The sequence below is a fragment of the Fringilla coelebs genome, assembly GCF_963513975.1.
Source record: "Fringilla coelebs genome assembly, chromosome: 2".
NCBI classification, from domain to species: Eukaryota; Metazoa; Chordata; class Aves; order Passeriformes; family Fringillidae; genus Fringilla; species Fringilla coelebs.
The window spans coordinates 51,766,253-51,782,158 of record NC_140029.1 but is presented as its reverse complement, the minus strand read 5'-3'; the positions used below and the strand labels follow the sequence as shown (position 1 = coordinate 51,782,158).

The 15,906-nt window shown below is 35.7% G+C and overlaps 1 protein-coding gene across 4 annotated transcripts in view; it reads right to left on the bottom strand.

Annotated features, from left to right (window-relative positions):
- The window catches only part of DACH1 (dachshund family transcription factor 1), a 352,238-nt gene that overhangs the window by 160,165 nt on the left and 176,167 nt on the right, over nucleotides 1-15,906 (bottom strand). For all 4 annotated transcript variants that reach the window (XM_084201185.1, XM_084201184.1, XM_084201182.1 and 1 more), the window contains exon 3: nucleotides 8,767-8,928. In XM_084201185.1, coding sequence (XP_084057311.1) covers nucleotides 8,767-8,928 — 162 coding nt within the window. The remainder of the gene's footprint in view (nucleotides 1-8,766; nucleotides 8,929-15,906) is intronic.

Here is a 15,906-nt window from a genome sequence, read left to right as displayed (position 1 = left end):
TGCTAAAATCCTTTCTGTTCCCTCCTGTCTGGTCCATCAAGTATTCCTATTGTCTCCATCTTAACTGTTCAAAAATATGCATGGATTATTCAAGGTACTGCCAGTTGAATTTTATGTTTTTCAGCTTTCTTTTTTCAGGCATGTTGTTCAGTTAACACATGATTGAGATGCCCAGAGGGCTGCTTGTGCAACAGCCACCTCCTCTCACCTCACCAGGGCCACGGGGCTGTGCTTTACTGGACTGCCAACTTCAGACACTTTCTGGTTTTAATGCAAAGGGGGAAAGGGCCAGGTTTGATTAAATGGCTACACTGTTTCTGCAGCCTGAAATGAGGATGTGCAAAAGCTGAATTTTTAAGAGGTCATGGAACTTCCTCCTTTGCTTGAACAGAAAAGCTGCACAGGTCTTCTAGTACTTTTTCCTATCCAAAAATTTAATTCTCTGTTTTCAAAAATATCAATATTCACCATAAAAAGGAAGATGGTAAATACATTTTACAAAGGAAATATGCAGAGCTGGTTTTCTATGGAAGTACACAATCCCATGTTTCTGGTCCTTGAATATTCAGATACAAACTGGACTGGCAGTCAACAGCAAACAGAAAATCTGATGTCCATTCATGACATCATTTCATGATCCGACATGAAACCTCAGAGCATGATCAACGCTTCGCCTCCTCCATCACATGAAGAGGTTAAAAGAAACCAGAAGAAATTCTGACCTCTAGGACAAACTGCCTGCTGCCTCTTACACAGGACTGCATCCTCCCGTTGCTTGCCTTTCTCTCCCTCTTCTGTCCATATTACTCCTTTCCATATAAAAGAGGCAGTTATTTCCCATTCTGATTTTTGCAGCAATATGGTCCTCATTTATCTGCTTTATCACATAGATGTGTTAATGGATTTCCTGGTCATAAAAAGTTGAAGCTCTAAGACTTGAATGCAAACTCTGAGACAAGGGCAATGTATCTCCATGTACATCCCGCTGACATTGCTGATGGGAAAGGACCTATAAAATGCAGTTTTTAAGAACTGCCAGAATACACAATTTTCTACATGCATGGGCTCAATTTAAGAAAATTTCTTACAGTAGATGCCTGATTTGGGGCCTACAGTTGCCTTTCCCATTACCTGGAGAATCTCCAAAAATGCTCCTTTGAACATGGACACATGCAGGCATATTATGTTTGCAAATACAGTCTCTAGAAAGATCACTTCTTTCCCCCACTGCCCCAGGATATTCTGATTAAATAAAACCCTCCAAGCATTCAATATTACGAATTTACCTTTAACCCTAAAAATAACTGTTGCCTAGTTCATACAACTCTGAAACACACACGCCAGTCAGAAAAGGATGCATATTTTAAATTCTGTCCCAAAAATAAATGCAGCTCTATGTAGTCCTTTGTCCTGCATATGAATGAAAAAACTTTGCATTTCTTAAATATCTATTAAACTATAGAGAAAGTATTTCTTTGTGTAATACAGCATACTTACATGTCTGTAACACAGAAAAGAGACACATTTTCATGATGATAATTCAATTATTGTATGACAGATATGTTAACTTGTCACTTATTCCACCAGAGACATTATTTCCTATAACTGAACTAATAACCACAAAATATAGTGCTTTCTTTTTAAAAAGTAGATTCTAATTAATATTTGTGATGATCCTATAGACCATCATAACTACCTAGCAAAATGCGGTGTGTATTAAACTTATATTTCTTAACAGAACACATTCACAGTATCAGGTTTGACTATATTTACTGCAGATAACAAGGAAAGATGAAACAAAACTGAATGAAAGCTTAACAATTTTGTTAGTTTCATACAAGGCACTAATAAAAAGAAAAAATGGCCATAACAATAAAGAACGCATTTTGAAAATAAATCACATTGGAGATTAAATTATCCAACTATTTATGCAATTAGGATTATCTTTCATGGAACAGGAAATAAAGTAAATGTGATCAAACAGTATAAATAGCTCTTTTTTTTCCTCTTTATCTTGCTGACAAGATACTCTTATTAATTTAGATTTCTCCATGAACTCAATACAGCTTCGTAGCAAGCCCAAAGCACAAATGTCACACTGGAAGCTTTTGCTTCTGCAGTTTTAGAAGCCTGCTCTCAGGTATGCTTCATGTAGGTAAAATCACTCTTTTCAGAAGCAGCATACCCATACAATCAGAAAAACTTCTGAGTATATTTATATCTAAATAGTTTTTTGTGAGAATAGCTAAACTTCTCACCTGCTGTTTCTGAAGAGTACATTTATTTCTTTTACTTTTCTATTTCACTGTGCCTCAAGCGCTATTTTGCCATGACTGTATCACTGTCTTGGAAAAGACCTGTTAGCTCCTTCAAATCTTTCAAATCTTATTCCAGAAAATATTAATTGCATGCATTGAGAGTGAGATCCATTCATTTAACTTCCTTTATGTAACTACAACTCGGCAGTCGCATGACTAAGCACTTGTAAGGTGCAATTTATCTGATCTACTTTTGCCATCTACTTTAGGATGAGATGGATCACCCCTACAACTGCCTATTGCTGTCTGTTGAGTCTAAGGTGACTCAGATGCAAATGTCTACATTTGTTTCAATGAACTTCACAGCAAAGATTTAATCTAGATGAGGAAACTGTTATAGCATAACTGACCTTCCAACATGAAATGCTGAATCTTTGCTAATAATTCTCCTAATTTACTAACTGGTGCTCAGGTCATAACAACCAGTTATTGCCTTGTTTAGCAAATTTAACCATCACAATTAAAGCCTAGGGAAGCAGATATGGACTAATTATATTCCTGGTTGACAGACAAACATTACATTTTAGCTGTAAGATGCAAGATTTTTTTTCCCATGACAAGCAAAATTTTAGAAAAAAAAGCTTAGTGACCTGATTATAACTAAATGATCTGTTTCTGGTGTTCTGTGTGTTCCCAAAGCACAGTTTTATGAAAGCATTCTTTTAGCTTGAAATACGATGTGCTCCACATAGCACATTTGTCCTTAAGGCTGTATGATTATGCTTTTGCAAGCACCTAGACAGCACTTTTCACCTACAGATCTCAAACAAATTCACAAAAGTAGATATCTGTCACTGACAAGCATTTGTCTTATGTCCCACGATGTCAAAGTTGCATGCACAGTCTTGTCATTAAAAGAAGTGCTATGTATCATACAATAAACACTGATGTTCCGCAAAGAATCCTCCTGGTCTGAAGTTAATGTTTATCTTATTTTCATTTTTGCAATGCTTTTAGAAAAGAAACACATCCACCTAGGAATATACTCATTCAGTTTACGCTAAGAGAAAAATACATATTAATAATAGTATAAACGCAAAATAAAAAAAACCCCAGTGTTTAATCTGTTGAACAATAGAAAAATTCTTATGAACTACTGATACTGTCATTGAACTGGAGAGAGTTTGAGAACAAGCTTGCTCTGGCTTTTTCACCCTATGATTTGGAATCTGCTCACAGTACTGCCAGCTTAACCAAAAAGGATTAACTCTCATATCCAACTGAGAACACAGATAATTCTCAGTAATTGGTAAAAAATGAAGATGAATGGGGCTGAGAGATAAGGAGCAATTAGCTCATCAGCAGTTACAGCTGTGCACTCAATCCGGATCCATCTCTTGAGTCTCGGCCCCTTTTAAAGAACCCAGGCAGAATAAGCACAGGACACCCCCTCCCAAAAAATTGCCATGCCTGCCCATCATTCCTCTCTCTTCCATTTTATTTCCATGCTATACAAAGACACCTGTCATAGCATTCTGTGTAAATTACTACCTCTCCCAGGACCTGTATCTACAGCCAATCTTCTTTTACATTAAAAAAAAAAAAAAAAAAAAAAAAAAAGAAGAAGAAGAAAAAAAAAAACCCAAACCCAAAACCCGGAAACTAAATGACTACTGTAGACACTTTTAAGTTCCCTGTCAATCGTTTCCAATCGTTTCATTACAGCAGCATCATCTGTTTGAAAATATAAGCAATTCCCTCATCTAATTATAGGGAGGATTTGAGGTTCATTAACATTGCCAAGGCAGAGAATCAGATGTGCAACTGCAGAGCTGTGCTCAGTGGCCTGCATTCTCTGTTTCCTTTTATTTGCTTTTTCAAGGTCTCCAAGACTTTTTCCTGAAACCATAAAAGTATTTCTTTCCCTTAAAATAGACATGTGTGTTTAGAAAAAGGAAATTACTGCATTTTGTACTGTTCTATTATTGGGCAAGGTCACCGGAGAAAAATAATTTCACCTAAATCATTTTATCTCTGAGTCTGGATGGAAAAAAAGAACAGTATACAAGCAAGCATTACTTTTGAACAACACATCACAGGAAGCCTTGTATTTGTCTCATAATTTTAAATATTGCAAGGTAATGCAGATGAAGAGGAAACCTAACATGCCAAGAAAATCTCTCAATTTTCAACACATTTTGTGGTTGTTTATGGATTAACATGCTAGCCAAGTGTAAAATGTTGCCTCGTATTTCCTAACTGTGCTTAGAAATTAAGAACACCAAAGTCTTCATGATTGCTTCACTTCCTTAAAGAAATAATAGCATTTTTTTTGCATGAATGTCTTTTAAACAATGACATTTTCTTGGGACATCTGTTTTGAGATCACATTTTGAATAGATATGAACTCATTTCCTACTAAGCAAGTAATTTACTATTGTTGATAGTTGTTTACAAGTTTTATGAGTCATATTTTAGCAAGTGGCAAAGGTCTTAACAAATCCTTTGAGTATTCCCTAAAGTGTATGCATAGTGTTTTCATTATATAAAATGTTCGGGAAGCAAAAGTATACAGACTGTTCTTCACTTCCTACCAAGTTATAGATAGCAAACTCTAGCCCACAAAAATAGCTTTTAAAAGGTATTTATTTTCAAAGGCTTTTATCTTTTGCTACTGCAGGTTAATGAAGTAGGACAGCAGGGCACTAAGTACTTAAGCAGCAAGGAAATGATTGAGCTGCTTTACCTATCCATTGCTTTAGAGCATCAGATGGTAAACATACAACTGGTACTAATATCACACTAAGATGCTAATATGACAAAGAGTAGAACCTCGTCAGTGAAATGTAAAATTTGACCTTGCCACTTTCTTTCTTTTTATTCTGTAATTAATTAAAAAACCCAAACCAAATTAAAAAAAAAAAACCCAAACAAAAAAAACCCCTACCAAATCCAACAACAAAAAAAAAAAATTCCCCAACACACAACATAATCTTTCTTTTTCCTTTGCTGCCCTACGGAATTCATTTTTTAAACAAAACCCCAATAATTTATCTATCCTGCATGTTGTATGTAGGATTGCCACTAAAAAGAACCTGGGACATTTTTCCTTCTTATCTGCAATGTAGCTCATATCAGCCAAGCTGTCACAAGACAGTACTTGATATAAACAAGAGATTGCAAAGACATCTCAGTAATCAATATTAGGATGGCTACAGTATGGAAGCCCCAACCACTGCATATCATTTGTCTCAGCATCTATTTCTATGACCAAATGAAGCATTAATTCAAATCATAAATCTATGGTGATTTAAATCTGGGAATGAGCACCTGCCTGCTTTAATGATTTATTTTGTACATTTCAGTAAGCAGGAGATTTGTCCATATGAACTGACAGGTCACCTTCAGATGCCAGTAGCAGACTGTTTATCACCATGCAGACTAGCATCTCATCTTAGCAAGTAAATATTAAACTAAAAGAATCCAATTGATTGTGGATGGGGGAGAAAGGCGTTGCAGCCATATATTTTACTCAGTGTGCTAATACCTCACTCTGATTCCTCTGTAATTTCTTTTTTTTTCTCCCCTTCTAAAATGATAATTCTGGTGGGAGGATGCAAGCTCAAGGTTACCAGCAAAACAGAGAGATATAAAATAATTACTTATTAGTATCATTGGCTTCCTTTAACTCCCTTCATTCACTAACCTTTTGGCCATTGCTTCAAAGGACCAAGTTAATAAATTTGTGTAGTGCTCTGTATAATTATAAAACGTTGGTTTGACTACAAGAATTAATTCTGTAATTCACATTAAGCATTTGATTAAAACGAAAAAGCAAGACAATTCAGAAGTAAACCTGACATGTCGATGTGATAAGATAAATAAAACAAGGGCCCGTATTTTATTTATCCCCCTTTATGTAGGCATTGGAGCACAGGATGGTAAATCCACACCCACCACAATTCCTGCTACATATGGGCTAGGATGACTCAGTTAAGCTTTTAGCCTGGTTGGATCATTTGTTCCTTTTCAGTTTGCTCAGGCACATAAGCTAATTTAAAATGAAAACTAAAATCAGGTTGTTTTCTTTTGTTTTATTCTTTCCTTCTGTCAGCGTTCAGTAATGTAATATTTAATATTCTTCCCTAGGAAGTTATAATTTAAAACATTAATGGTATATGGACTTAATAAGATTTATTTGAAAATACATAAATAAACACACTCCTGAAAAAATGCAGGAGAAGAAAGTGTACGTACCTAATACAAGCAACACCTTTGAAATATGAGTTCTTGTCAAGATAATACAGTGTGCTAATTTTCAAAAATGCAACTAATAAACAAAGAACTCAACTCTTCATGAACCTAATAATACCCTGACATCAGTAGCATAGGAGTCACTTCTGTGATTCCATATGCATGACCAACACTGGACACTAGACAGGGTTCACTATAAAAAAACCCAAATAAATCAAATTGCTCTTGAGAAATCCTCTGTATGAAGGGTGTAGCTCAAGATAAGATGCACAGACAAGAAAACTGTATTTTCAGAACCATTCCTCATGGAATGGAGACAACTGGAAAGCTATTCACTCTACTCAGAAAAGCCATTTTTTTCTGTACAAAATTAACTCAATTCTTCATTCAGTTAAATTGGGAAATTAACTGAAGCTAACAAGTAAGTTAAGGGGCTGAGAGGAAATTTTGACAATGACAATAAATAATCTTGCTTCGCTAAGTTTGCCCTACTAAAATAGTTAGAATGCATTTTCTTAAATAGAGAAAATTATTAGGCTGTCTAAAAGCATGTTAGTTATCTAAATTTTACCTAAAACAAGGATTTCAAAATAGACATTTTTATTTTTTATTCAGAGGAAGTTCAGATATTCCTTCCATCCACTCAAATACTCTGTGTGGTTTAGATGCTGATTACCTGTTAACTTTCCTATCCCCATGGATGCACATGTGGTTTATAACTAGAACTGCCAAGCAGAATAGCAGCTCCACAAAGCAGTATTTGAACTTTTTATTTCACATAATGGATTCATCTAAGCCTGAAAATCTAAATTGGCTTCTAGTTCTAGTACACAGTCTTTATCTTCTCGGCTTGTATTTACCCTGTTCACCCTTTCTCATTACTTCACTTTTCTCCCAGTGTGCTAGAGGCCAACTGGTCCTTCCACTTCATTTGTACCTATCTCCTCCTCCCAGATTTCAAAGACACCTGCTCTCTACCCTCTCTTGTTTTCTCTCCAAGAGAACAATCTTTACACTTGTATTAGAGTAACTGCATATGTTGGTATCTCAGTAATTTAAGACTATTTTCTTCACCATCATAGAGGTATTTTTCAAGCTTTTATTTAAAAGAAAACAAAAGCAATCATATAATCTCCTTATTCAGTAATGCATATATATTGTTGCTATTTACAGTAGTGTGTACCCAAGTGATCCTGTACTTTGAACTGCAATTCATATTATTTCTAAATAATACCTTACCAAAGCCTACTGAACTGTACAGAAACACTGTCCACAAACATGTATTTATTCATGTTAAGGCTAGTACATACCCTCTAAGATTCATTCCAAGTGTATTTAGAAGATGGAAAACTAAAAAAAAAAAAAAAAATCTACACAAAGGGCCAAAATAAAAACAAAAAGCCTCTCTGAGGCCATTTGATTCCAGTCTACACCAATCTTCCCTGCAGTCTTCTGAACGTACCTCTTGTCATTGAATTTCTGTTGCTGAGTTAATACTGTCTCAACATGATAAAAGGATCCAATACAATGAAATGGCATAACAAAAGATTTTACAGCAGACACACACAGATGATTAAAGATTTAATCAACAACAACAAAAGTTATCCTAGCTTTGAAGTATGCTTTAGCAAAACAAATTGTCCAAACAAATGAATAAAGTATACTGAAACAATTCTTTTTTGAAAAAGAACATGAGTTGCTGATGGCTGCTTAAGAAATGGAAAAAAATGTTAACTACATTTTAAGAATGTGTTTATTAAAATAAAATATGATAGGAACTGCAAAGCATGGCAGAATTTATTGTGTATGTATGTTTTCCTTTTGTCACAGGGCACATGAAAGTATGAAATATTTTGCTTTCAAGCTTGTGTTCTGAATTACCTAAAGTCAATACCCAGCATACTGAGCAGGAGACATTGTTAAATTTCACTTTGACACCATCATCTGTCACTCCACCTGTACTTTGAAAAATGAACTCTAAGCAATCAAACCACTTTCTTTCATGGAAAATATTAACTGGAGTCTGCAAAAGTAGCCTGTGAAGAAAAGAATGTTTTTGTAATAGTAACAACAACACTGAACGCTGGTGTAAAGGTCAGGTACAAAATAAAACTAAAAACATTAAGAAAAGGAAAACAAATATGCAACTTTTTACAGCAAATAAAGGACTTCAGAAGGAAGTTCAGAAAGACTACCATTTTAATAAAATAGTTCAGTATTATGGACATATAATAATGCTATGTCTGAAACTTACCAACACTTGAATTCAGATCTCCATTTTCAGAGTCTGCTCCATGCTGGTTATTATTTGCATGATAGTTGGACATAGCTTCCAATTTGATTTTTTTCACTTTCATTGCTTCTGCTATGGCAGCATTGGTGGCAGCTGCTGCTGCTGCAGCTGCTGCTGTCAGACCTGTGAAGAAGTATGAAAAAAATTTAATATTCATTATTCTATGAGTCTCCATTATTGTAGGGACTGTTATTATTCCTTCATGTTTGTTACATAAGAACAGAGAACGCTGCAGAGTATTATTCCTCTTGTTGGTTTTGAAAACTATCACCTTTTTCAAGCAAAATGTTTCACATCGTATTTAGATAATTACTCCTATACATTCATCTAAACTTTAACTTGGTGTCCAGCAAGTGCATTCAGAATAAAATCACAACAAGATGCAGCCACAAATATGTGCAGTCAAAAATCTAATTTAGCTTCAAAATGGTGTCCTGATGTCTGACTATGAATAGGTGAATAACCATACTTAGGAAAAAATTCCCATTAGATCTTTAATTTTAGACATGCTAAAGAAAACAGAAATAACAGGTCTATAATTTCTATTTATGAGTAACAGATTATAGAACTCAGTCATTTCTCATTTCATACACAATAGCAAGGAGATGTAGTTTTTCTAGGAAGCATTTCTAGAAAAAAATAATGCAGAACATTATTCTGCTGTCCCCTGACTTGAAGACATTAAAGTATTTATCAATGAGAAGAGGAAGTATTAACCCATTTAATACCAATCCCAAAGTCACCTACAGGACACTCAAGTGCTCTTCCGACCCAACCAAGTTTCTGCCATCCAGCCGCTGACAAAAATGTTCTGGTCCAGTTCTCCAGTTGCCTTTAGAACTCAAAATTAGATGCAGCCTTTAATCAAAGTCCCAAGCATCAGTTTTTGCCCTCTTCCCTGAGGCAGGGTAATTGGGTAATTCTCCTGTGGTCCCCAAGCCCTGCTGCTGCCCACCCAGATCCCCCTGCCCCAGCCTGGGGGGCAGCAGAGAAGCCAGTGCCAAAACTTCACAAGAGCTGCCTCCCCCCCACAACTGATGCAGGGGGCAGAGATGGAAATGACAGAGAACTGAACCTGAGAAATAAAAGAGAGGGCAATAAAGCAGGTAAGTTTAAGGCATTGGTGCACTCTCAGCCCTCAGCCTGTGACCCACACGAAGAGAACAGACCCTCAGTCATTTTGAATCAAGATTCTTGCCCTGAATGTCGAGAAGGCTTGAAAAACTCCATGTAATTAGTTTAAAGGTGCCTGCTTGTCTGATTTTCAGCTACTCTGAGAGGTGTGAAGTGTCCTATGGATCTCAAGAGAAACTAGCTCCACAATTTACTATTCTAAGGCTGCTGTCTAGCATAGGAAGAGAATAATCCCAGGCCGCTGAGGTAAATATTGCCAGCACCATTGCTTCCCAGGGTCTCTTGTTGTCTCCTTTGACTCCTTACATGGAAAACAAGTTCACTTTTGCCACGTTTTTGGCTGGTGATGGGGAGGGACAGAAGGCAAATTCCAGCAGGGAAAAAGCAGAAGGTGAGAAGACATCAGGAAATCTATGAGGTGGCATAAGAGGTGCCTTTGAATATATTGTTGCTTGACTGAAGGTTGTTTTCCCTTATTGCCTTGCATGACCACATAAAGATTAGCAAACAGTTCCAGCCTCCTGACCCTCCTCACAGGCTGACTTCTAACACCTCCAAGTGTAATGAGAATTACTGACCAAGTGATAATTACAGATCAATATTCTTTACAAAAGTACTGTCTCAGGGAGAAGATGTACCAAAATCCAAAAATAAAAGAGAAGGTGAATAAATATGAGGGTTTACTTTTATTTTAGCTTCTGCTACTATCACAAAATGTGCATGTTCTGATCTTAAAAAGGTATTGACAATAACATGGATTGCTTCCAATTATATTTTTACCTTAGAGGAAGGATATGAAGCCATACATTATACAAATTTGGTTACAGTCCCTAAATTTGGCCACAGAAAAAGGGATGGTGCACCTCTGAACTTTGGTTTGCATCCGGTGCTCATTAAACAACACAATAACCTATACTTCCTTTTTTAATATATGTATACATCCCTGAAAAGTTAAACCTAGCATTTCTAAAGAACAGTTATTTGGAGGAATATCCTGGTACATTATATTCAATGACTAGAACAGCAGGCCCCAAATTTTTGGTTGTGACTACACTTTTAGACCAGCAGTTTTAAAGTGCTTCCAAGCACTAGAGTAAATTACGTACTCAAGAGATGCTGGACATTGGACTTGTGACACCACCTGCAATTATTTTCCTGCACTGGAATAATGACCTGGATGAAGAACTCCTGAAATAAAAATCCTCTTTTGCTAGAAAATTTGCAAAAAAGGGTATGCTCTTGGTGGGGACTGAGAAACTAAAATACAAATTGCTTAGTTCTGTAGTAAGATTTTTGCAAGATAATGCTTGTGGCAAAAATTGATAATTTTAAACAGTAGAAATCAAACTAATAATTTCATTCCTTCTCTTACACAATCACAGAAGTGACTGAAATGATTAGCTTGCTATACAGCAATTAATGGAAACCATACAAATCTGAAATGTGTGTCTCGTGTAAGCACTGGTGTAAGTAAGGAGGGAAATGGAAGGAATAATGCTCAGAACTCCAGCTTAATGGTGATCCTTACTGCAGTTCCAGGCTACAGCACAGTTCTCCTTTACTGCTACTTTTTCCTATCACCTGACTGTGATGATATAGCAAAGCAAGTGGCAAGGGAGGCCCAAAGCCAGTTATCAGAGCCACCTTCTTTATAGGCACTGGTGCACTGAGGTGTACTGGGGTGTGGTACAACCCAGAACTTCAGCACAGGTCCCAACTTACCTTTCTTATCTCACTAGTATAGGCAGGCAAATATACTATAAGCAGAAGTTAATACACCACTAGGTATCTATATTTATATTTTAAAATACTAAGTCTTAAAGTCCCAGTATGGGTCTATACCCAGGGAAATACCTGGGATTTTTAAAAATTTTATTATTTGAAAAAGCCTTTTGATGTAAACATTATTTAATAACAATTTACTCTTACAATAAGTAGCCAAGGAATTTCTGAGGTACACGCTTCTCTACACTACAGAAATGTTACCTTCAAAAATGAGATAACCAAATGTAACCTACAAAGTCAACTGAAATGAAAGAAATAAGGGAACAGGGAACAGGGAACAGCCACGTAGGTATTTTTTATTCTTTACAAATATTTATTTGAACAGTTAAAAAGTATTCAGGCCAAAATATTCAGTGGATTAAAGGCAATGGTAGTTGTCATTAATATTCTGAAATTGATAAGTTGTTTATGTCTGGCATTCTTCCTGCTGATTATGCAGTGAGACAGGCAGCTTTATAAATATCTCATCACTCCATCGTCACACAAATTTCATCGACAGTGCTCATGCACAGCTATTAGCAATATGAATCTAACCATTACAAGAGGAATGAAAATCGAACATGTGGCATTAATACGCAGTCCTGGTTCCTAACCATCTGATAGGCAGATGGTGTAAAGCGGATTCTCCAGCTGAAATGAAGGGGCACATCATTTAAAACCTTGTTTGCATTCTAACTGATATCAGTGCCATATTGATATACATGATACATCATGGCAGTATTTGAACAATCTAGTTTGTTTCAGTCATAAATGTTTACAGCCTTGTTTTTTATCTTTAGAAGCATGTTCTGAGGAGCGTATTTTTAATTTATGAAACCTATTGTTTACTTCTGTTGAACCAGAAGATTAGCAAAGAGCAGGAATATTAAATTACCACAACCACAGCAGTATAACTAAGATGGATGAATAAAGTATGGTTTTTCAATATGTTTGTAAAGGAATTAAAAAATTAGCCTAGACATTTTATGCATTAAATACATTTATTCATTTAAACCTTACAGCTTTTTTCCCATGTGACATACTTAGAACTTTAATGCTTTATAAAGCTATTCATTTAAATCTCTTACTGCGTGCAATTAATCTTGTCCAACAATTTAATTCAAAAAGCAAAACATCAGAAAGTAAAGTTCGATTCAACCATCACGCTTCTGAAGTAATCTCCGTGTTGCTGACAGTTCCTATAGACTCATCAGCAAAAGTCTGTTCAAGGTGTCTTGCAGGAGCCGTAGGAATTTGAATTACAGCTCAATTGAATGCTCGCCAAGCCTTCGTAGGAACTCAGGAACAAGAAGCAGAACACCAAAAGAGAGCGCGAAGGATCCTTTTCTACTAAGACCTTCTCTCTTCTGTCACTAGATTACTTTGGCCTGTTGGGTGTGTTTGTAGCTGTTAATTATGTTAATAAAGTTGCAGCCTGCTGTCTCTGCCAAATATAATCATAAGCTTTCTCCTGCCAAGTCCTAGTCTAATTTACACCCATGCAACTCTACTGAAGTCAGAATTTCGTGGGTGAGAATGAGACCAGAAGTATGCCCAGTATGTGTGGTCTCCAACGCTGAAAAATGAGTGAATGAAACAGAAAACAATGACAAAAAAACCACAGCATCTTCAGAAAACAATTCTGTTTTAAAAGAAAAGTCCCCAAGAGAGCTGTCATATATCATGACAGGTTTTCGAAATGTATACGATTTACTGGTGGGCACTAAATCACATCCAGGGTTTCTGCCTTCCAACAGATAGTATTGCCTGCCTGCCTTAAGAGAAAGCTCTTAAAACCCTTAAAAGCAGTTTTGGTGGGGTGAGCAGCTTACAACACACCCTATTTGTGAAGCAAAATAGAAAAGGACCTGTAACTGGAACTTTTTCAGCCTTGAATATGGCTCACAACATTCACTTTTTAATTGCATACCTAAACTTCATCCTGGGACAAATTACAGAATTATTTAAATAATTGATCTTAATTCACTTTTTACTTCCTTTACATAATTATGCCTAAGAATAATAACAATTCCAAATAGTCATTCCAATAATTTCCTTAATGCAATTATTAGCTTCCTCTATATTTTATTTTATATGTGTCTGTGTGTATATATATATTTATGGCTACTTACAAAATTCAATAATGTGCATATTTACATAAGCTTCTTTTTTTAGGGCTTTTACAACATCTTCAAGAAACTTTACCTTTGTCATCACAGAATAGGCAGAAAACCAAAATAAAACTGTCAGCACTGTGTTACATTTAATTTAATTTATTTGCTGGAAAGTTCATTTTGCAGAAACACTTTACTCACTGCATGGGAGGAGTTGCAAATCTCTTCTCAATTCTGCAAGAACTCCTTTCATTATTTCAAATTATGCTTAATCCTTTTGCTTCTAGTTTATTTCAATGGTACTGACTTGAAAAAATTCAAGCCCTTTCTTGATTTAATACCAGATTGCATACTGTGGTTCTTAATTTGGCAAAATTCCTACTAAAATTTGAAAAAAAATCTGCCTCAGAAAGAAAGGCAGGGTTACCTCCTAGGACCTGACCCCGATCACTGTAGGTTATTGCACTGGTTTCATGGGTTTCAGTAGTTCAGGTACAAGTTTTTGGTAGCTTATTACGCGGCTGCCTAGTTACTTCAAATGAAATAGGATCCTAACCTAAGTCTCTGATCTAATGGGTGTTTTATATAGTGTGATACATAAAACAAGAAGGGGAAAGCAATCTGCAGGAGGACAGAGGTCTGATTACATAGACTGTATTGCAGAAAGGAGAACTTCACCACAATGTTAAGCTAAAATATACTGAGTTTCACTAAAAGAATTCTATATGTATAATGTATGCCCAGAATCTCACAGTTATCCAGAAACCTTATTTCTGCTAAGCTGTCTGGATTGATCCAACATAACAAGCTTGGTATACCCTAAAAATTTCATTACATGTTATTTTGGGATAATAAAAAAAATTATTGTCTGATCCCCATAGCTATATTTTCTTGATTAGCTAGAGTGGTTCAGCATAAACTGCTCATCTAGATAATTTCTTTAGTATCTCTTAAAGGCCTATTATTAAAGGTATCATATTAATGAAAAAAAAACCCAAACCCTGCACTTTAAATATTGCTAAAGAATGAGTGCTTAGAAAAAAAAAATCATCCATGGTTTAGACTGGTGCAACTAAACTGAAACTGACAGTCTTGCACTGGGAGAAAACCAGTACATGTGAAGCTCAAACCATCTGTTGTTCATCAGTCTAATCAGACCTTTTTCCTGTAACTACTCCTAACCTGTAATATGAATTTTGAGGCCTGGGTATAGCATTTAAGATAAACAAGCAAAATAGCTAAATTTCCACAGCAATGCTTTTACCTAAAAATCTTTCTTGTTAAGATGGGCCTTCACAATTAATAACATAGTTGCAGAAATAAAACATTGGCGTGGAAAGCAGCGGTGTCCTTTTGTTTTATTAACACTGCATTTTTTTAAAATAGATCTACTAGCAGGTCGAACAATGCTTCAAAAATGTGTAAATGGAATTATTTTATCACTAATATTTGCCATTTATGGAACTGATTGACTTACATTTCGTGAAGTTATTCTTTCTAGTGGATATATATATTCCTTTGTACTGAAGAGTAAAATGTGAAATCACAAAGTGCATTTCAAACACCACAACAAATTACTAAGTGCTACAGCTTCATGGGGCTTCGTAATCTGTGAATTTATTATTGGGCTTGGTGCGTTTGTGACAGAATTAAACAATGTATGTTGCATAACTGCCCGGCTATGCTGCAGTTTTCAGCAACAATTTAAAATCCTACTGGAATGCACACAGCCACAATACAATACAATTAAGAGAGAACATTCTTTCTTAAACAACAGTCATCTTTTCAAAAGCAATAGATTCTCAGTTCTCATTCACTCTGTTGCATTATTCATTTCATGTGCAACCTCATGCTGGACCATAAATTGTTACTTTATCTAATCAAAGGCGACTTAACTCCCCAGAAGGTCAAAGGTTTAATTTTGTGAAGTATTATCTTACGCTATGAGTTTAACGGAAAAATAGAAGAAGAAAAACAGCCAAGAAACTGGTAATAAATGAACCTTTATTGCCTCAGGCACTGGCCTAGTTAATAAACTTTCATTGAAGGTTTCTTTCAACTGTTATGGACAATGAGGTAAAAAAAATCT